The 22937-nt window shown below is 36.0% G+C and overlaps 2 protein-coding genes across 2 annotated transcripts; one reads left to right on the top strand and one right to left on the bottom strand.

Moving 5' to 3' along the window:
* On the top strand, window positions 1–2943 carry LOC137809652 (GDSL esterase/lipase EXL3-like). Its single transcript, XM_068610751.1, has 5 exons — window positions 1–342; window positions 550–680; window positions 794–1027; window positions 1646–1901; window positions 2554–2943. Exons 1-5 carry the CDS (start codon window positions 66–68, stop codon window positions 2745–2747), a joined length of 1092 nt encoding a protein of 363 aa, XP_068466852.1. The 5' UTR covers window positions 1–65; the 3' UTR covers window positions 2748–2943.
* A 16544-nt stretch (window positions 2944–19487) lies between these two features.
* Window positions 19488–22720, bottom strand: LOC137809206 (uncharacterized). Its single transcript, XM_068610342.1, has 3 exons — window positions 22445–22720; window positions 21145–21426; window positions 19488–19502 (listed from the first exon to the last, which is right to left on the bottom strand). Exons 1-3 carry the CDS (start codon window positions 22718–22720, stop codon window positions 19488–19490), a joined length of 573 nt encoding a protein of 190 aa, XP_068466443.1.
* Window positions 22721–22937: the final 217 nt, after the last annotated feature.

Here is a 22937-nt window from a genome sequence, read left to right as displayed (position 1 = left end):
ATCCACTAACAAAGATCATTAGGGTATTTGATAAAGAAAAAAAGGGCACTGCAAATCATAGAAACATGAAGTTTCTCTTCCAAAACCTTCTTTCTCATCTGCCTTTAATCATTCTTTGGTCTTTTGCCATTGTTACTCAACATACCAGTGTTGTGAGTCTTCCAAACAATGAAACTGTTCCAGCAGTTATTGTGTTTGGAGACTCCATTGTAGATACAGGTAACAACAACTACATCACCACCATATTCAAATGCAATTTCCAACCATATGGTAAAGATTTTGGTGGAGGGAATCAACCATCGGGGAGGTTCAGCAATGGTATAACCCCATCAGACATCATTGGTATGAAAATCCTTGCTCTTCCACTATGCTACCATGTATAATAACATGAACACTTTCTTTTCTCCCAGATCTTATATTGATTTTCTATTATATAACAAAAGTTTATTATCTTTATCAAGCTAATTTTTATCAGATTCCGCTGATTTTAGTGCACATCTTAATATTTTTTATATTATTTTTTAACATACTTGCTTTGGCTTCTTTTAGCTTCAAAATTTGGAGTAAAAAAGATTTTGCCACCTTATCTTGATCCAAAACTACAACCTCAAGATCTTCTCACAGGAGTAAGCTTTGCATCTGGTGGTTCTGGATATGATCCTCTAACCTCTAAATCAGCTGTAAATAACTTTCCTTAAAACCTTATATACTCATACATCTTCATTAATGATTTTCCTTAACATATCTTAAAACTATAACTAACATGAACTTTCTTTGCCATGTGTCACACAAGTCTGTGCTATCATTGGCAGATCAATTGGAGAAGTTCAGAGAATACAAAAGCAAGATAGAGAAAATAGTTGGAGAAGATAGAACAAGCACAATAATGTCAAAAAGCATATACATATTGTGCACAGGAAGTAATGACATTGCCAATACTTACTCTCTATCACCAATTAGGCGAGCACATTATGACATTTCTTCATACACCGACTTAATGACTTCAGAAGCCACAAACTTCTTGCAGGTATGTTTTACTGAAAAAACCAAAGAAGGAAGTTAGAAAACCAGCAGCATATATATTTCTTTGCATGTGTTCACTTTCCTGTAGAATTTGAACCTAACCGACTTTAACATGCTAAACTATGCTCTAGGTAATCATTTTCAAACATTTATGCAAAAGGTCAAAAAGTTAGAACAATGTGGTTGAAATGACATTGTCTGTTCCTTTGCAGTTGGCAATTGTATTTTTTTGTCAAAAAGGTTGCTAAACAAACAATTGGGTCAAAGGTACAAGTTTATATGAAACATATGTGTGTATGAATGTGTCTATATGTGCCCCACATGCCCAAATGAACAACTTGGTTTAGACTTCTCTGTTGAAACGCCGTTTCTCACATACCACTTCATATTTGTGTACATTTTTTGTGTTTGCATAAAAAATATTAATTTTTTAAAAGAAAATTGTTACTTTTTATAAAAAAACACTAATTTACAATTTTTCAAAATTTATCTCTTTTTTTTACATCGATCACAATTTAGTAAAAGATTTTATTTCTCCTTTTCCTTTGAACAGTTCTAATATGAAATAATTTATTATTGATTCTCAACTTATGAAAACTCATTTTAAATGAATTGAATTCAGGAACTTTATGGACTTGGAGGTAGAAGGATCGGAGTAATTGGTTTACCAGCTCTAGGATGTGTGCCCTCGCAGAGAACAATTAGAGGAGGCTTACAGAGAAATTGTTCATATTCTGAGAACCAAGCAGCAATGCTCTTCAATACAAAACTCTCATCTCAAATAGATGCACTTAATAAAAAAAATTCAGAAGCTAGACTTGTCTACCTTGATATTTACAACCCTTTGCTCAACATGATTCAAAATCCTGCAACATATGGTAATCAGACACATGTACTAATATTTTCTATAAGTAGCTCAATATAATTTCAAAACATTTAAACTTATTTTAGTCAATTCACAACAAGAAAATCATGAAATAGAAAACAATTTTAGAGATAAAAAATAATTAGTAGCTATAGTGACTAAATTAGAAATCATTTTAAAGACTAATAAAATGCTTGGTTTCTAAATTAGTTTTTATTATTGGTAGATAGTTTCTAAATTGGTATCTAGTAAGCTACCAAAGTTTTAACTACCAATTATCTAGATTCTAAATTTGGTAACAAAAATCTCGGTAGCTAATTAGATACCAATCTAGAAATTATTTAACAATAATAAAAACTACTTTAAAAATCAAATTTTTTTTAGTTTTTAAAATGGTCTCTAATTTAGTCACTATAACAACTAATTATTTTTAGTCTCTAAAATTATTTTCTATTTCATGGTTTTCTTGTAGTAATTATTTCGTGACGTTGTATTGCATGCAATTGAAAATCATATATCAACCGAAGATAAGATATTATATATAAGTGAATTAAATTTAAAATTTATTTTTTTAACAAATTATTTAGATTTTAATTTGATGGATTGTTATGGTATTATAATAAGTTAATTAAGATTTCGATTTGATTGATTGTTTATGGTATTAGGTTTCGAAGTAGCAAACAAAGGATGCTGTGGCACGGGAAATATTGAAGCAGGCATACTTTGCAACAGTTTCACCCTACACATATGTTCAAATACCAAAAGCTACATTTTTTGGGACAGTTTCCATCCTACCCAAGAGGCATATAATGTGCTTTGTTCTCAGGTGTTTGACAACAAAATCAAGGACTTCTTCTGAACACAGTTTCGGCCTCTTTTTTCTTTTAATTATTCTCATTCTTCAATGCTTAATTTTAATCAAGTTTTATTATTTACTTTTTCTTTTCTTGTTCACGTCTGGTTTGTAACTTGGTTGCATATGAAGAATGTTATGCAAAAACCTCATGAGATTTGGTTCCATTTTGTTAAGAAAAATATTTAGTTATTGTTTATTATTTGATGGGACAATGCTTTTATCCAAACCTTTGGCATCATTAATGCTATCAGCAGCAACTTGTAGAATTAACTAGTCACAAGACTTTTTAGAGTGGAATTTAATTATTCCTAATAAAAAGAAGTTTCTATACCATATACAAAAAATTAATAATATTATGTATCATATTTGAATTTCAATCATAATTATAATAACCTTCGTAATCTCTATCTCACTTTTATCTTCTTTTTTCTTTGGTCTTTCTTAAATTTATTTTCTCATTTCTCTCTACTTTTCTTCCTTTATACCTGATTTATTTCAGAATGTGTTCACATCTATTTAATAGTAAGTTTTTATTTACTCTAAAAATTAATTCTTCTTTCATTTTTCTTATGATTTGACCATCAATCTTGATAAGATATGGTTAGTTGCAAAAAATGTTCATCTCAACCTGATTAAGCTCATACGGTTGGATATCCCGATGATTGACAGAAAATTTACTTGGTATAAAACAAATGGATCGGTGAAAAGCATAATTGATAGGGTCTTGGTTTTCAAGGATTGGTTGGAAATCTGGCCAAACAGTAAACAATTTGTTTCCAATAGATCGATGTTAGACCATTGCGCCCTAGTCCTCAAAGACAAGAATTCTGATTGGGGCCCGAAACCATTTAGAAGCTTGGATATTTGGTAGAAGGATGGCAGGTTCAAATTTGTGCAAGACAAGTGGACTAATTATGATGTGGTTGAAAGAGGAATGTTCATTTTTAAAAAAAAAAATGAAAAGATTAAAACAGGATTTAAAAGTATGAAATCAAGATATCTTTGGGAACATCAATAGTATTGGGGAGGATTTAAAAAAGAAGATTCAAATTTTGGATGCTCGGGCTGACGAAGGTGTTCTTTATGAGGCAAGTAAGGAAGAGAGGAGGCATTTATTGACGGAACAAAACAAAAATATGTTCAAGCAAAAAGCAATGTATTTTTAGAAAGCTCGCCACAAATGGCTTCAACAAGGTGATTTAAATACTAAATTATTCATTCGGCTGTTGAGTGGAGAAGGGTAAGGAATAACTTTAACGGTATGAATATTAATGGCAGCTGGTGGGATGACAAGGATGTGGTTAAGGAAAGTGTCAGAGATTTTTTCAATATTAGATTTGATGGAGTTAGAGGAAACCAGGTTAGGTTGGACAATGTTTTCTTTAACTCTGTCTCAGAATTAGATAATGAGATGCTAGTTAGTCCATTTTCTGAAGAGGAAATTAAGAATGCGGTTTGAAGCTGTGATAGTTCAAAGAGCTCTGGTCCAGATGGTTTTAATTTCAGTTTCATTAAACATTGTTGGGATTTGGTTAAGAAGGATATTTTTCTGGAAGTAAATGATTTTGCTGCCTCTAGTTCTTGGCCTAGGGGGATAAATGCTTCCTTCATTTGTTTGGTTCCCAAGTCCGGTAATCCTCAGTTGCTAGGAGATTTCAGACCAATTTCTCTGTTCGGTTGTTTGTACAAGATTATTTCAAAGCGACTTTCTCTCAGGCTGAAAAAGGTGTTATGTAAGATTATTGATCTTAGACAATCGGCATTTCTCGAAGGAAGGGGTTTAATCGATATTGTTCTTGTTGCCAATGAGGTGCTTAAGGAGGCTAAGAAGACAAAGAGAGTTGTGTTTTCTTCAAGGTTGATTATGAGAAGGCTTACGACTCTGTGAAGTGGGAGTTTATTTACTATATGTTAGGAAGGCTTGGATTTTGCAATAAGTGGATCCTTTGAATTAAATCTTGTTTATGATTTGGTATTTGTCCTTGTTAACGAGAGTCTGACAAAGGAATTTTCACCGCTGAAGGGTCTGAGACAAGGTGATCCTCTCACTCCTTTCTTGTTTCTTATAGTGGCTGAAGGTCTGGCATGAGTTTCTAGGAATGGTGACGAGCTTGGAATGGTAGATAGTTTGGAGATCGGGAGTAAGAAGGTTAGAGTAAAAATGTTTCAATATGCTGATGATACTTTGATTTTTTGCCATGCGAATTCTAAAAGTGTGTTTAACATTAAGGCAATGTTAATTTTTTTTGAGCTAGCTTCGGGTTGAAGGTGAATTTCCTAAAAAGTAGTATTGGTGGGGTGGGAGTTGATGCGTTCTATATTCAAGGTTTTGCAGCTATTCTTAACTGTGAAGTAATGAAAGTTCCTTTCAAGTACCTAGGGTTGCCTATTGGCAGGTGTCATAAGAAGGGAGCGTTTTGGGATGGAGTGGTGACTAGAATCAAATCCAGATTGGGAAGGTGGAAAGGTAGGAATTTATCTATGGCTAGAAGGATATGTCTCATCAAGTCATTTATTTCGACTATTCCATTGTTTTACATGACAATGTTTATAATTCTTGTTATTGTGATAAAGAAGATCGTGAGCATTCAGAGAAAATTTCTTTGGGGTTGGGGTTCTAAAGGGAGAAAGATCGCTTGGGTTTCTTGGGAAAAGGTCTGCGAGTCTCAGGAAAGTGGTGGGCTTGGAGTAGTTAATATCAAGGATTTCAACTTGGCTTTGCTGGGTAAATGGGTGTGGCGGTGGGGGTCTAATGAGGTAGGTTTGTGGAAGGAGGTTGTAGAGTCCAAATATGGAGGTTGGAGAAATCTGAAGGAGGATAGGTGTATTTATAATGCTTCCATTTGGTGGAAAGGTTTGAAGTCGATCTGGAAATTGGAGAAATGGGGTAGTAATTTTGGAGACTGCTTAAAGTGGGAAGTTGGTAATGGGAAGTCTATCAAGTTTTGGGAGGACCGGTGGGTAGGCGATGAATCTTTGATGTTTAAGTTCCCAAGGTTTTTTTCTTTGAGCGTCGAGAAAGATGCGTCGTTGAATCGTTGTGGGTCTTGGACAAACGGTGTTAGGGAGTGGTCTTTGGTGTGGAGAATAAGTCTTTTTGATTGGGAGAAGGTCCAGGTTAGACAACTTCTCGAGGTAGTGCATGTCTCGTGCCCTGTTATGGAGAAAGTTGATAGGTGGGTTTGGAAAGTAGATAAGCTTCAACAGTTTTAAGTTAATTCGGCTTATGGGATACTAAGAGGTGTGATTGAGGGGTGATGGAAAATCGTCCAGCCTCATACAACCATATAATAAGGAGGATGAAGACCTAGAGGTTGTTTATTGATTTAATTGCAAGAAGGGGTCTAATTGGGCTTTTATTTATATTTTTAGGCCCAAATTGATGGAAGAGGCCCAAGCACAAGCCCACATGCAAGCCCACCAAAGGGTAGATTTGGGCCAACCCTAGAGTTATGGCCAAGAGGATCCAAGAAGACGTTCTTTTACATGTTCAAATGCCATAAACTCTAGTGTAGAGTAGACTTTAATTTCTTGTCAAAATTAGCATAGGAACTTTATTTGTAATTTTTCTTAGAATTAATTTTGGCACCTAAAACATCAACCTAGGTAAACTTAGAGTTTCTACAAAAACATCTAAATTTACCAAGGTCGGTCCAGAAAGCCCATGAAGGGGGTGAGCATACAAACCAGACACACCCCTCCCCATGTGCTCATTTAGGCTCCACTTTTGGGAGGGAATTCATTTGAATTTCCCTCCAATTTCTTTTGAATTTCCAGCCCTCTAAACACTATAAATTGAGGTGCATGACTCATGTATTTGGAAGATTAATTTGAGTAATGAAATGCTGCCAAAATGTGTCATTCTTACTCCCTTGCCTAAAATTTGTCTAGATTTAGGTCTTTAATCTTCAACCCTTTCACCTACCAAAGAGAGTTGGCCGAACCTCTCTCACTCTCCTACTCTTCATGCACCTCCAAGGCTACCACAACTCTTAGGAGATCCTTAACCCACCTACAACCCATTGAAGCTTCCGCAAACCACCACAAAAATCGTAAAGAGAAGAGCTCAATGCCATCACAAATCAAGAGGACAACTCTAGGTTGAAGAAATGTGCAAACATATTCAAGAAAACCTCCAATTCATCAAATCATAAACAACTACTAGAAAAAGGCCAAGCCCAAGCCCAAGTTGATGGAAGAAGTGCCTTCATGTTGTGATGAAACTTGAATTGATGGTGGCGGAAGCTTATGAAAGAGGCGTGCAAGGATCTTCTAAGAGGTATGGACTCCTTGAAGGCGCATGAAATGTATGGAAGGTGAGTGGTTTGGCCAGCTCACTTTGAAAGGTGAAGGTTGAAGACTAAGCTTGCCTATCCTAGAGAGGAAGTAGACAAGAGTGACAAATTGGCACAAGAATTTGGCAGCAATTTCACTTTATGATCAATCTTGGCTTTTATAGCAATGGAGGATCGGATTTGGCCAAAGGAAATGGGGGGGGGAATTTAAATGCTAAAGGTTTGAATCTTGGCGCCTTTTTGGAGCTCACATGGGAAGTGTGACTAGGTGTGCTCCATGTGCTCCAACTAGGTCTAAATGACCGGCCATGGTTAGATTAGGAGTTTCTAGAAACCCTAATTTAACCTAGGTTGGTTTTAGATGCCTAAATTCAACCTAATTACAATTAGAAAAATTTACAAGTAAAATTCCTATTCTACTTTTGACAGAAAAATAAATTCTACACTACACTAAGCTCATGGCGTTTTAAACATATAGAGGAACGTCTCTCTGCCATCAGTAGCAGTGTTCCAATCCTCTTGACTTCTCCTAGCCATAGCTTTTTTAGTTAGCCCGGATCTTCTATATGTTAGGCTTGAGCTTGGGCCTCTCCCATCATCCCCTCCCTCTTGAAAAATATTTGTCCTCAAATCCAATGCTTCTTCATCTTCATTATTACCTACAAAAGGAGTTAAATCAATTACATTAAATGTATCATGTACTCCATACTCCGCAGGTAAATCAAGTTTATATGCATTGTTATTTATTCTCTTGAGGACTTGGAAAGGTCCATCACCGCGGGGACTAAGTTTGGACTTTCTCTTAGTTGGAAACCTATCTTTCCTAAGATGAAGCCAAATTAGGTCTCCTTCCTCAAAGATTATTTCTCTCTTCCCCTTATTTTTATGTCTTATATATTTCTCAGTTTGTTGTTGTATTTGTTCTTTAACCCTTTCATGCATTTTCTTAACAAATTCAGCTTTTGTAGCTCCTTCCTTATGCACAAAGGTATGTGGATTAGGAAGTGGCAACAAATCTAAAGGAGTAAGAGGATTAAACTCACATACAACTTCAAATGGAGAAATATTAGTAGTCTTGTGAACTACCCTATTGTATGCAAACTCAAAAGGTTCTCCAAAAATGACTTATAAACTTTGGATCTCTATCTGAAACTATGCTTCTAGGTAACCCATGAAGTCTTACCACTTCTCTAAAGAAGAGTTTATAAACATTTTGAGCATCATCCACCTTGTGGCATGGAATAAAATGTGCCATTTTGCTAAATTGATCGACAACCACAAAAATGGAATCAAAACCTCTTGCGGTCCTAGGAAGTCCTAGAATAAAATTCATGCTAATGTCTTCCCATGGAGCACTTGCAAAAGGTAAAGGAGTATAGAGTCCATGAGGCATTGTTTTAGACTTAACTTTTAAACATGATATGCATCTAGAACAATGTCTTTGGACGTCTCTTCTCATATGTGGCCAAACGAATTTTCATTTTAAAAGCTCAAGAGTCTTATCAACTCCAAAATGGCCTATGAGACCTCCTTCATGAGATTCTTTACAAGAAGTTTTCTATGGGTTCCTTGAGGTATACCGAATTTTCCTTCTTTAAAAAGATACCCCTCAGACACATAAAATGCTCCTTGTGCTTTGTGTTCACACTTAGCAAAGATGGATGCAAAATCATGATCTTCCTTGTAAAGTTCAATTATGTTGTCAAATCCAAGAATTTGGGCTCCAAGTTTTGAAAAGAGAGCATGTCTCCTTGAAAGAGCATCAACCACAATGTTTGTACTACCCTTCTTGTATTTGATGACATAAGGGAATTGTTCAAGAAATTCCATCCATTTTGCATGGCGTTTGTTCAACTTATGTTGACCTTTCAAATATTTTAAAGACTCATGATCACTATGAATGACAAATTCCTTAGAAACTAGATAGTGCTCCCAAGTCTTTAAGGCCCTCACAAGTGCATAGAGCTCTTTATCATAGGTGGGATAGTTGAGGGTGGCTCCATGAAGTGTTTCACTAAAGTAAGCAATTGGATGACCACCTTGCAACAATACGGCACCTATGCCTACTCCCGATGCATCACACTCTAGCTCAAAAATATTTGCAAAATTTGGTAAAGCTATAATGGATGCATTAGTGAGTTGAGCTTTTAGCCTCTTGAAGGCTTGATCTTGCTTCTCGGTCCAAAAAAATGGAACGTCCTTCTTCACTAACTTATTGAGTGTGAAGCTAGACTTGAGAAGTTAGGCACAAATCTTCTATAAAAGCTTGCTAGACCATGAAAACTCCTAACATCTCCTACATTTTGTGGTGTTGGCCATTCTTAGATGGCTTTGATTTTCTCGAGGTCAACATGTACCCCATTTTTGTTTACTATAAAACCCAAAAACACTACACTATCAACACAAAAGGTACATTTATCACTATTAGAAAACAAACTATTAACTCTAAGCACTAAGAGAACTTCCCTAAGGTGTCTTAGGTGGTCTTCTAGGCTTTGACTATAGACTAATATATCATCAAAATAAACTACTACGTATTTACCTATACAATCCCTTAAGACATGATTCATGAGCCTCATGAAAGTGTTAGGTGCATTAGTGAGACCAAAAGGCATCACTAACCATTCATATAGTCCAAATTTGGTTTTAAAAGCGATTTTCCACTCATCACCCTCTTTAATTTGAATTTGCTGATATCCACTTTTAAGATCAATTTTAGAAAATATGATGGACCCATGCAATTCATCAAGCATGTCATCTAGTCTTGGAATTGGATGCCTATACTTGATGGTGATGTTATTGATGGATCTACAATCACAACACATTCTCCACTTGCCCTCTTTTTTTGGCACCAACAAGACAGGTACAACACAAGGGCTTAAGTTCTTTTGAACCCAACCCTTCTCCAACAAATCTTGTACTTGTGATTTTATCTCCTAAGTTTCCTCAGGATTAGTTCTATAAGCTGGTCTATTGGGTAGACTAGCTCCCGGAACTAAATCGATTTGATGTTCTATACCTCTAAAAGGAGGAAGTCCTATGGGGCCTTCCTTAGAGAATATATCATCAAATTCTTTTAAAAGTTCTTTAACTTGAGGAGGTATAACATAGGTCTCAACAAGTGTGGCAGTGCATGAAAGTGTTCCTTTACAAATTAAAAGGCTTGAAGGTTGTTCAACAAGAAGCATACTTTCAAATGTGTTTTCAATTCTTTCTTCTTGTTGAATGACCTTGTGGGAAGGAACACTCTTCTCCCACGCCTTTTGCTCCCTAAGGGCTTTTTCTTGTTTTTCTATTTTTTTTTTCTCTTCATCCCTCTTTTGTTTCATTTGTACTTGATCTTTTACCACTTGTGAATGTGATAAAGGATCAAGTATAAACTTATTTTCTTTGTGGGTGAAGGAAATCTCATTGGTTAGACCATTGTGCATAATTTTCTTATCAAATTGCCAAGGTCTACCCAACAAAATATGACAAGCTTCCATGGGAACTACATCACATAAAACTTTATCTTTGTAGCTTCCCACAAAAAACTCGACTTTCACTTGCTTGTCTACAGTTAATTCCCCATCTCCATTGTTCCATTGAAGTTTGTAAGGTTTAGGATGAGTATTAATTGTAGATTTAGCTTTTCAACCACTCTAGCGCTACAACAATTGCAGCAAGAGCCACTATATCCACAATGAGAGAACAAACATTTTCTAAAACTTTACGTCTTGTATGAAAAATGTTTTCTCTTTGTGTCTCTAGGTTCACGCTAGATTGATTGTTGAGGGTTCTTCGAATCATCATTAACTCCCCCTCACATGGATATGCTCCCTCACTATTCTCTTCCTCTTTCCCACTAGGTTCATCATCATGGCTATTATATTCATCTACCCCTCTTAAGAACATAGTTCTTTGGTTTGGGCATTGGGCTTGAACATGACCTCAACCATAACATTTAAAGCATTTAACATCTCTACTACGAGTGGGTGGAGTGAGCACATCTTTTCTTACACTCTTGGGAGTTTCTCGTGGTTTCTCTTTAGGTACACTTTCCTCCCTCTTATACTTATTTTTTGGATAAGAGTTAGAGTATGGGTTTTACCTACGACTTGAAGTTTTTCTCAAATTTTGTTGTTCAACTTTGATACACAATTGAAATAAATCATTCAAGTCTTGGTAGGGCAAAAGTTCAACTCTATCTCTAATCTAAAGGTTAAGACCACTTAAGAATCTTGCTATGGTGGTGGGTTCAGACTCCCTAATTGAGGCTCCCATCATATATAATTCCATTTTCTGCCTATATTCCTCTACACTCATGGTCTTTTGCTGGAGTCTTTGGAGCTTGTCCATTAACTCTCTATTATAGTAGGAGGGAATATGGCAGCGTCTTAAGGCTCCCCTAAGATCATTCCAATACTTTATGGGAGGATCTTTATGAAGACGCCTATCTCTCTAAAGGGTCGTCCACCAATACATAGCATTACCTTGGAAACTTAGAGTGGCTAAGGGTACTTTTCTTTCCTCACTTATTCTATGGCAAGCAAACAATTGTTCTACCTTCATTTCCCAATCTAGATAAGCTTCTACATTTTATTTTCCATGGAAATAAGGGAGATCTACCCTAACCTCTTTTGGGATTTCTTTTCTAGCTCTCCTAGGGGGTGGTTGATAGTATTCATTAATTCTAAGACTTTGTTCCCCAAAAGAATCATTACCCCTAGAGCTAGATGCATGTGAACTCTCTTTGGATTTGGTGTATTCATCTCTTTCTTTAACCATTTTCAACTCATCTTGTATTAAAGCAAATTGAGTATCCCTTTCTTTGAGAAGGGTCTCATGTTGTATTTTTCTATATGAAAGAGCTTGAAAGTCTTGTGCTAATTTTTTAAAAGAGATTCGATAGACTCTTCACTTTCATTAGAATGATGAGAAGACATGGTTAAAGTTATGTGTTGTAAGTAATTTACCCCAAAAAAGAGAAGGAATGTAATGAAGGTAGCTTCACAGGAAAGGGAGGTGGATCACTTAGATCTCTTACGTACCAAGCCTTTCCTTGCCAAAATCTATCCCTCAAGACTTTTAACAAATATTTTTCTAAGTAATTCACTTAGATCATAATTAAGAATGAAAAACACAATTTTAAGCAAGAAAAATGCAAAACAATTAAACAATACAAAGCAAGTAAACAATGCAAAACAATTAACAAAAACACAATTAAAGGTAGCTAACTAGAAAGCTTTTAAGCGACGTATCCTAAGGTGAGGCTGTTAGGCACTTAGAACCATTAAAGACATTCATCGTCTAATGCGTAATTATTCCACTAATTAATCAAAGTTTAATGCAATTTCAACTCGAAATAAATACAGTGAAAATTGGATTACAAAAGAAAATTTAGAAACCCTGTTCCATGTTCTTCTTTTGCTTGTTGGTACTCTTTTTTGTTGTTACTCTTGCTATTGGCACCCACTCTTTGTGTATTTTGTAAACTCACTTGTTGTTGCACTCTTGTTCAACCTCTCAAATATATTCAAGTTAAGTCTTCAAAACAGCACCTACTAAGTAATAATGGACTCACCATAAAGGTTAGTTCCAACTTAACCAAGCACCATTTTTATTTTTTTTTGAAAATTTTACCACCAATCAAAAGAGATCAACAAATTTCAAACCAAAGAAACAAATCAATTTGGAATTGGACAACAACAAAGGGAGTAATTATATGACACAACTTGAAAGAGTATTGAATGAATATGACAATCAAATAAATAAGGCACTCAACAAATTGAACCTAAAGAATGACACTAGAATTGGATTAATAAAATCAAAACAGTATTACTGGAATTTTGAGGTACAAAATGTGTGACTTAAAATATTTATGTTGAGCTGTATAGTTCGAATTTTAATTTGAAATTTAAATCACAAACAGTTCAAGATCTTAGCTAAATTTTGGCGCTGGAATCACACCAAAAAAATGCACCAATTAATTTTGATAAACTTTTTAAATCCGATGCCATTTCACCATTTTTTTCGCGCCATAATTGCACACTCATTGTATTTGATTTATCAATTTTTTTCTATTTTGAATTTGGCTTCACTTTTTTCTAACACTTCAATCTGTTTAGATCCATAATTTCATAATTTTTCTCCAACGAATTTTAATTTCATAAGCAAAAACAACCAACACAAAATTAAAAACAGAGGAAACCTAATTCTGGAATTTAAAAACAGTTTTAAGAAACTTCAAAAACACAATAGAAGTGATATATAAGAACTTGTGTGGATCTAGCACTCAAGCATGAACTAAAATCTAAAAGAAAAATGCACCAAAGGATCAAACAATTCAGATTATAAACTAGACTCAAAATCAAATCAAGAAAAGTACTACTAGGATTTGATGAAAATTCTTGGAAACACATCACTTGACATAACATGTATAGATTCATAAAATCAAAAGACTCAAAAACTAAACAGATTGCACCGATTGAAATTGCAATAAAGACTCAAATAAAGCAAAAACAGAACAACACCACAATTAGGAACCTAAAAATAGTTTGAAATTGAAAACTCAAGAACAATTTGAATCAAATGCACCGATTAGAATTTTTCAAACATCACAATGAATCAAAAAACAAAATTAAAACAGCAAGACATGTAAGGAATATGATAAACAACGCGGAATTAAGAACAACACAAAATTAAAATCAAGAGAAGGCATTTATATATTGAAGACCATAGCTCATGATACCAAATGATGGAAGAAGTTCCTTCATGTTGTGTTGAAACTTGAATTGATGGTGGCGGAAGCTTATAAAAGAGGCGTGCAAGGATCTCCTAATAGGTGTGGACTCCTTGAAGGTGCATGAAATGTATGGAAGGTGAGTTGTTCGGCCAGCTCACTTTGGAAGGTGAAGGTTGAAGACTAAGCTTTCTTATCCTAGAGAGGAAGTATACAAGAGTGACAAATTGGCACAAGAATTTGGCAGCAATTTCACTTTATGATTAATCTTGGTTTTACATGAGGTAGGCTCCTCCTTTTATAGTGATGGAGGACCTGATTTGGCCAAAGGAAATGAGAGGAAATTTAAATGTTAAATGTTTGAATCTTGGCGCCTTTTTGGAGCTCACATGGGAAGTGTGACTAGGTGTGCTTCATGTGCTCCAATTAGGTCTAAATTACTGGCCATGGTTAGATTAGGAGTTTCTAGAAACCCTAATTTAACCTATGTTGGTTTTTAGATGCCTAAATTCAACCTAATTACAATTAGAAAAAATTACAAGTAAAATTCTTATTCTACTTTTGACTGAAAAATAAATTCTACAATACATTAAGCTCATGGCGTTTTAAACATATAGAGGAACATCTCTCTGCCATCAGTAATTGTACTGGCCAGACCTCGGACCTCGGCTGAAAAAGAGGTCGACATCAGTCATCGACATCTAACCTCGGTGGTCCAACAGTAAGATGGGCTCCATACATAGAATGAGTTAACATGAGTTAACACCCAGATACCAGAAAGAAGACCCAAGTCAGGAGAAGATCATGCATGGGGTGTGTATAGTACATTCGGGTACGACACAAGCAAGTGTTCCCTGGAGGCGCTAAGGCCCGTTAGGGTTAGGGTTTCCAGGGAAAGACTACGTGCATGGCACGTGAATACTTAGGGCACTCATAGAACAGATGACGCCGCAGTGTTGGTACATTAGTTGGTACCCTGACGGCTATGCTGTTAGAAAGATTGCACTCCAGAAGAGGCAAGTCTTGTGTCGCAGCTGCGCTAAGCTTGTGCAACGCATCACAGGATGCCTCACCAGTAAACCCTAATTCCACTTCAGGAAAGATCCTTAAAGGATATGGAAGTTGACCTAATACAACCTATATAAAGGGTGGTAAGAACCCTAGAAAATGTACATCGTTTCTAAGACTGAAACTGCTTTACACACTTATTGTTTCTAGCCCAGTACTGACTTGATCGTCGGAGTGCAATCAACAGGTAGGGCCCCCTCTGTCTCAAACAGAGCCACTCTCAACTGTTGGGTCTGTTAGTGTCTAAGTTCAAGAGGGAAGGGTGAATTGAACATATAAAATTTTCGCAAATACAAACAGTTTTCAGTATATCAGAAGAAAAAAAACAGATTGTTTTTAAAAGAAACAGATTGATTCTTCAGAACAGTCTAACACAATTTGACCTTGTTCAGATTAAAATTGCAATCAACAGAGAGGTATAACAGAATCAGATTGGTTAAGTTTTACCAGTTTGAATAGTACAGATTATGCCAAGAAATCAATCAAGTTCATTCAACACAAGGTTTCAAAAGAGAATGAATCTTTGTCAGGATTTAATGAATATGACTATTTGTTCTTAAACTAATTAAAACCTCATATACAAACACTTTGTCAGTGATTAGAGAACTTTAACAAATCAGGAAGAACAGTTTTTATTAAACCCAGAATTAACAGATTTGATTTCAAAAGAACAGATTTAGTTCTTGACATAATTAAGCAAAATCATAAACGAGTGCAGGGATGAGAGAAAAAGACAAGCAGGTTTTTATACTGGTTCACTCATACAGAGCTACATCGAGTTTCACCTTACTCCAAGGTGGAATCCACTAAAAACAGTATCAATCACTTACAAACACAGCGGTTCTTGAACACTACAAGAACAATACAACCAATGCTAAAAAACCCTATTTCAGCACACCCTGCACTCCAAGTAACCCTATCAAGGAGTGACTAACACTTACACTTTTACAAACCATAATAAAGGAAAGATAACACCTGAAAAGAAGATGCAAGAACTCAAAACCAATAGTTCAATTTGCTGCAGAACTGCACCAGCACCTTCACCAAGATCAAAGTTTTCCTAAAACAAGCTCACTTGAAAATCCCTTTGGAAAACCTTTCAAAAACACTTTTCAATCCTTCTTCTCACATAGAAAGTGTTTAATCTCTGTCAAAAATGTAATTGCTTAGCATCCTTTCATGTGAGAGAAGCTTTTCTTTATATAGAAAACAGTTTCTAACTTATTTTCAAAAAACAGTTGAAAAGCTGTTATGAAAACAACAGATTCAGTTTTAAACTAAACAGATTTATTTTTAGGAAAACTGCCAACTCAGCTAACTGATATAACTGAAATAACTGACTGAGTTTTACCTTTGGTGCCCTAACCAACTTTCGAAAATCCTTTCAGCACACCAAAAATAAACCTATTCTTTTATAGAGAAACAGATTTATTTTTGTGCAGTATCCTGAGTTTTTGAAAGAACTCTAAAAACTTTTGAAAAAACTTTTAACCACTTTAAGTGCTTGATCTATGCTTGGTTAGGCATCTAGGATAGGTCATGTAGCAAAAGGCAACCTTGAATACACACAACCCTAAAGTACAAGATCATCTAAGACACATTGCAACCTACAAAGCAAAACTAGCTAACATCTACATCAAACACACTAAGGCTAGGTAGAGATGAGCTTCATCCATCTTCAACAATCTCCCCCTGTTTGATGGAGACAAAACCCCTTTGCTTTGCATACTTTGATGATCAGAACCTGCACAGTACTAACTGCCAAAACCTGCACAACAACATTTAGAAATAAAAACAGAATATAGCATTGTGTGAGTTTTGTGCTACCTCCCTGCAGCTTGAACCAGAACATCAACCTTTGTGAGTTGTTTCTCTGTTCTTCTCCCCCTTTGGATTCATCAAACAGAATAAAGCATGGGATAAAGACATACCATAGACATTCATAACAGTTCAAACAAACAACCAGTATAGAGTTCTATTACAAACCAAAACCCGACTAAAACCAGTGCAGAATAAAGACAACAGACTAAAACCAAATTGTTCAACAAGATATAAAAGATAAAGACTATGAAATAGGATCACTTGTTGTGGTAGTAAAGCTCAGCTAGTTGCTCCTGAACTCCTTCAATTTGGTCATCCAGGTGTTGAAACCTGGCTTGAGCCATTTCATAATGTGCCTTTTGGTCATATGTGAGTGTGTCCAGCCTGCTTAGAACTTGTCTTTCGAACATGGATAGAGGTTCACCTCTATACACAGGTTCCTCATATGCAACCAGTGCATTTTGGCTTGTAGCAGCAACATCCTCCTTTGCAGAAGAGTGGGCTGGTGACTCATCCATGTGCTGCACACCATCAGCATTTTCTTCTTCTTCATCTGCTGGATCAGCTGTTTCATTCTCAGCTCTATTTGCAGCATTCCTTCTAAATACCCAGTTGTCATCCTCCTTTTGGAACCCCATCTTCAAGAGAGTGGAGCTGTCTATTTCACTTGCTGCCTTAATGGTGTCATTTCTCTCATTTGCAGTATCAACTTCAAAATAGTCAATTAGCTTTGACACAAAAATAGCATATGGAAAACGATAATCTAGAAGCCGTGTGGATTTGAGCATATGCTCTACCATTGTACTCACCCAATTTACCTTGAGTTGATTCATTATACAGTATAGTAGAATCAAATCCTCTTCATGGAGAGTAGCATGATTACTTCCTCTTGGAGTAAGCTGCCAAGCAATTATGTAGTGATGTGATTCCAATAGCAAAGAAGAGAATGATTCTTGACATTCTTAGGAATCAACTTGAGTTGGACAATTGTTAGGCACTTTTTCTTAAAATTGGATCAATGTTCTAAGTCAAGAACTCACCAAAACTAGCACCAAATCCAAACTCACATGGAAGTTCCTCATATTGTCAAATTGAACCAACAAAAAGAGGTAAAACTTAAAAGCACCGAACAGAATTGGATAAGAATCAAAATGAACCGAACAAAATGAAATTAAAAGGCAAAGAACTGAAAAGGATTGTTGGAAAATAAGAACAACCGAACCATAAACTCAAGAACACAAGACAGAATTTCAAGGACACAAGCTTAAACATGAACAATTGAAAGAGAAGGAAGGAAGGAGAAAAGAATGCTCATGAAGATGGATGTAAGGTTGGATGATCACGCCACTAGAAGGATGGTTGCTCCTAGATGAGTGTGCTGCCGCCACTTGAGGACACCATGGATCCTTCAAGATAAGACTAGAGAAGAAGGCTCAAAAGCTCTCCAATGCTCACTCAAAATTTGAGTATAGTTTCTTTACTCTCAATTCCAATCTGAATTTTACAAAGGGAGCACCTCTATTTATAGCCTAAGGTGCTGAAATGCAAGCTACACAAATTCAAAAACTCCCTCCTAAAAACCTTCTAGAACCGGCGCCAAGGACAATGCATGAGGAAGGTGTGACCTCTTCCTTCACTTTGGCACCTCCTATTCTACTCCTACACCTATCTACTAACGCACCCCCCCTCCTAAAGCTCCTAACTAAAGCCTAAAAGATGCTATAACAATAGAGGTTTCTAATGTTTCCCTCTAAGCACCTTCAACCAAAGAAATTACAAAAAGAGAAAATAATTGTCCCCTAGCTCCTAAAGCTTTGAACGTGCTTCTTGTAAGCCTTTGAGGTGGGCTTTGACCTCCATGGGCGTCCTCCATTTGTGCCTCTACCTCTTCTTGATCTTGTTGATTGGCCTCCATGTCCACTTGAGCTTGATCTCCACCATGTAGGCTAGGAGTCTTGGAATTAATGTCAGATTTCCAGCATGAAATCTAGCTACTGGTTCAGCAGGATTTCTAACACAGCTCCTATAAAACTGCATTTTGTTGAACCCTTGAATTCTAGCAGTATTCCCTTTGCTAACCTTCATTCCTGAATATTTGATTCCTCCCACATTGCTCCATATTTCCCTTGTAATTTTCAGCTTCACACCTTTCACATGGGAGACCAGATTTTTGCCATCTTGAACCAGATTGTTGTAGAACACTTTCACCAAGTTTGGATATACATTTCCAGTCATTTCTAAGAAGTTTTTCAGCTTTTGATGCTTGAGCAGCGTTTTTTCTTCAGTCAGATTTTCTTCCCTTAACCATGAGAATTCCAGCACCTTGGGCACATTGACTTGCTTTCTGCTTGTCTCATGGATGAACCTTGTCATAGCTTCAGAATCTCCAGCAAACCAGTTTTCCAGAATGCCTTGGCTGCTGTTAGATTGCTTTTTGGATTTCTTCTTTCTGTGTGAAGATGATGCCATGCTTGATCTGTTGTTACCTGTACTTAGTCACCTAAAGATAAACCAGCTAGAAGAAGGGTTAGTAACATTTCACATGATCATTTCAAGATAGAAATTAAACATAGTAATTCGTTTGAACCTGGACAGCTTCGTAGCAGAGATGAGAAGGTGTGACAAACAATTGATTAGTGCCAGGTTTATATAGAGCTTTAAATCAGATTTCAAAAATCACAAATTTTAAAGGAAATCAATTTAATCAGATTTCAAGACTTATGGGTAAAAAAAAAATGAAATCAATGAGATATGCTCCAGATTTTATTCTTGTGGTACAGCAGGTTCAGGTGTTGATTTTTGTAAGAATATATTGGAACCAGATTTCAATTTGATAAATCAAATTTGTTGCACCTACACAATATCCAATCAGTTAGGATACCCACACGCTAATTGGCATAGACCTGCTGGTTAATAACCGTAAAAGCAGTCAAATATAAAGTGAGAGAGAGAGAAAAGCAAATATTTCTCTTTCCTAGTCACATCTGTGATTCTGAAACAGAGAACAAAACATGTTAAAAAATAAAGTAACAGATTGAAATTTTTACTGCAGAGGACAATTTAAGCTAATGATACCCATTTCATTTAGTAGAAAATAAAACCTATCTTTAGCAAGAGATTTAGTAAAAAGATCAGCCAATTGAAATTCAGTGCCAATGAATTTGATATCACAAGTTCCATTAGCAATATGTTCTCTTAGAAAGTGATGTCTAATTTCAATATGTTTAGTTCTTGAATGCATGACAGGATTCTTAGACAGATTTATAGCACTAGTATTATCACAATTTATAGGTATCTTGTTTAATAGAATTCCAAAATCACTTAGCTGCTGCCTTAGCCATAAGGTTTGAGCACAACAACTTCCAGCAGCTATGTATTCTGCCTCTGCTGTAGAGAGAGCAACACAAGCTTGTTTCTTGCAATGCCATGAGATTAGACTTGATCCCAGTATGTGACAAGTCCCACTTGTGCTTTTCCTATCAACCTTGCAACCTGCAAAGTCAGAGTCTGAAAAACCAATTAAGTTTAAAGATACATTGTTAGGATACCATAATCCAACATCCTTAGATCCTTGCAAGTATTTCAGAATTCTCTTTGCCGCATTGTAGTGTGATTCCTTTGGATCAGATTGATATCTAGCACATAAGCACACAGCAAACATAATGTCAGGCCTGCTAGCAGTTAAGTATAATAAAGAACTAATTAAACCCCTGTACTTGGATTGATCCACTGATTTTCATGCATAATCTTGTTCCAGCTGGCAGCTTGTTGAAATAGGAGTGTTGATTGCCTTGCATTGATCCATACCAAACCTCTTAAGCAGCTCCTTGCAGTACTTTTCTTGACTTATGAAAATTCCATCCTTGAGTTGTTTCACTTGTAGTCCAAGGAAGAAATTCATTTCTCCTAACATTGACATCTCAAACTCACTCTTCATTGTTTTTACAAAGTCTTCACACATCTCTTCATTTGTGGATCCAAAGATAATATCATCCACATAGACTTGCACAAGTATAATGTCTTCTCTTTTCTTCTTTATGAACAGAGTTTTATCAGAATTGCCACGGTTATATCCTTGAGAGAGCAGAAATTCATTTAGCCTCTCATACCATTGCCTAGGTGCCTGCTTCAATCCATATAACGCCTTCTTAAGCATGTACACATGCTCTGGATTTTTGTGATCTTCGAACCCTGGAGGCTGAGATACAAACACCTCTTCATTAATGTAACCATTTAAGAATGCACTTTTGACATCCATTTGAAACAGCTTGAAACCTTGTATGCTGGAAAATGCTAGGAGTAATCTGACAGCTTCAAGACGTGCTACTGGTGCATAGGTTTCACCAAAATCAATTCCCTCTTCTTGGTTATAACCTTTAGCAACCAGCCTTGCTTTATTTCTAGTGATAGTTTCATGTTCATCCATCTTGTTCCTGTACACCCACTTGGTTCCTATGATATTCATCTCATGCTTTCTTGGAACCAAAGTCCATACTTCATTGTATTCAAACTGCTTTAGTTCTTCCTGCATTGCTATTATCCAATTGATGTCTTGCAGTGCTTCTTCCAAACTTTTAGGCTCAATCTGTGAAACAAAGGCCACTGTTCTGCAGAAATTATTAAGTGAATTCCTTGTTGAGACTCCTTTCTCAATTTTACCAATTACATTGTCTAGTGTAAGATCCCTGGGTGTCTTCCATTCCTTAGGCCATCCTGCATTCACAGTAGATTCTTTGACAGAATTTTGATTAGTTGCATCAAGCTCACTAGATTGATTCTTTTGCAAAATGGTTCTTAAATCATCCATACCAGGTTCATCCAGAACAGATTTAGGCACAGAAAAATCTGTTTCATCAAATACAACATGTATAGATTCTTCTACTGCAAGCAATCTTTTGTTATACACTCTATAAGCATGACCATTTATAGCATATCCAATATGTATTCCCTCATTTGATTTAGGATCAAATTTCCCCAGATTGTCTTTACCATTATTTAGAACAAAACATTTGCAGCCAAAAAACCATAAGATGACTAATGCTAGGCTTCCTACCTTTATACAATTCATAGGGAGTTTTCTTAAGAATTGGTCTAATCAAAGTTCTGTTAAGCACATAGGAAGCAGTGTATACTGCATCTACCCAAAAATATTTAGGTGAACCAGATTCATTTAACATGGTCCTAGCTAACTCCTCTAATGACCTATTCTTCCTTTCAACTACACCATTTTGTTCGGGTGTCATAGGAGCATAATAACTATGTGTGATCCCATGTTTTTCACAATATCTATCAAATTTTTCATTTTGAAATTCTCCCCCATGAGTACTACGAATTTGTTTTATCCTATTTTCATTTTCATTATGCAGAACCTTAGCAAGTTTCTTAAAGGCTTTATATGCATCATTTTTAGAAGCAAGAAACAAGGTCCATGTATATCTTGAAAAGTCATCAACAATCACCAAGGCATAGTAATTTCCAGCTAAGCTAGCAATCCTAGATGGTCCAAACAAGTCCATATGTAAAACATCCAAGGCTTTATTTGTAGAAACCATATCTTTAGATTTAAATGAACTTCTTATCTGTTTTCCCTTTACACAAGCATCACACAATCTGTTATTCTGAAATTTTATGTTTGGTAAACCATAAACTAATTCCGTAGACTTTAGCTTATTCAAGTGATTTGTGTGAATATGAGCTAGCCTCTTATGCCACAGCCATGACTCATCACTTTTAGATAACAAACACTCATTTTCAGAACAGCTCTTCATAATATCTAAGAGATAGATGTTGTTTACCTTTTTTCCTGTGAAAAGCACCTTACCAGAAATTTCATTTGAAATTTTACAAGTGTTGGCTTCGAAATTGACCTTGTATCCCTTGTCAAACAGCTGGCTAATGCTTAGAAGACTATGCTTTAGCCCTTCAACACACAGTACATTCTCAATAGTGGTTGAGTCTGCAATGCCAACATTTCCTCTTCTAAGAATCCTTCCTCTATTATTATCTCCATATGTGACGTGTCCTTCAGCTTTAAGTTTCAAATTTGTGAATTGGGTGACATCACCAGTCATGTGCTTTGAGCACCCGCTGTCCAAGTACCACTAATTTTTCCTACTGTTTTTCTGCAAAACAAAACAGATTTAACACATATGGTACCCCTTCCAAGTTTAGGGTTCAACATGATTAATACCTTTCCTTAGGAAGCCATTTGGCCAATCCTTTTGGAACAAGGTACCTTCTAGCTTTACATGTTCTAGATATATGTCCAGACTTTATACAATAAAAACA

This window comes from Phaseolus vulgaris, chromosome 2 (assembly GCF_000499845.2).
Source record: "Phaseolus vulgaris cultivar G19833 chromosome 2, P. vulgaris v2.0, whole genome shotgun sequence".
NCBI lineage: Eukaryota > Viridiplantae > Streptophyta > Magnoliopsida > Fabales > Fabaceae > Phaseolus > Phaseolus vulgaris.
Note: the sequence above shows the minus strand (reverse complement) of the source record. Positions and strands in the feature narration are given on the sequence as shown.

Bases quoted from the DNA above. Each gene is read 5' to 3' on its own strand.
- LOC137809206 (XM_068610342.1), bottom strand. From the start codon at position 22,720: ATGACTGGTGATGTCACCCAATTCACAAATTTGAAACTTAAAGCTGAA. The intron at 21,427-22,444 runs GTAAACAACATC...ATTTTGCAAAAG, and splicing joins TGCTTTTCACAGGAAAAAAG to AATCAATCTAGTGAGCTTGA.
- LOC137809652 (XM_068610751.1), top strand. From the start codon at position 66: ATGAAGTTTCTCTTCCAAAACCTTCTTTCTCATCTGCCTTTAATCATT. The intron at 681-793 runs GTAAATAACTTT...GTGTCACACAAG, and splicing joins CTCTAACCTCTAAATCAGCT to TCTGTGCTATCATTGGCAGA. The intron at 1,028-1,645 runs GTATGTTTTACT...AATTGAATTCAG, and splicing joins AAGCCACAAACTTCTTGCAG to GAACTTTATGGACTTGGAGG.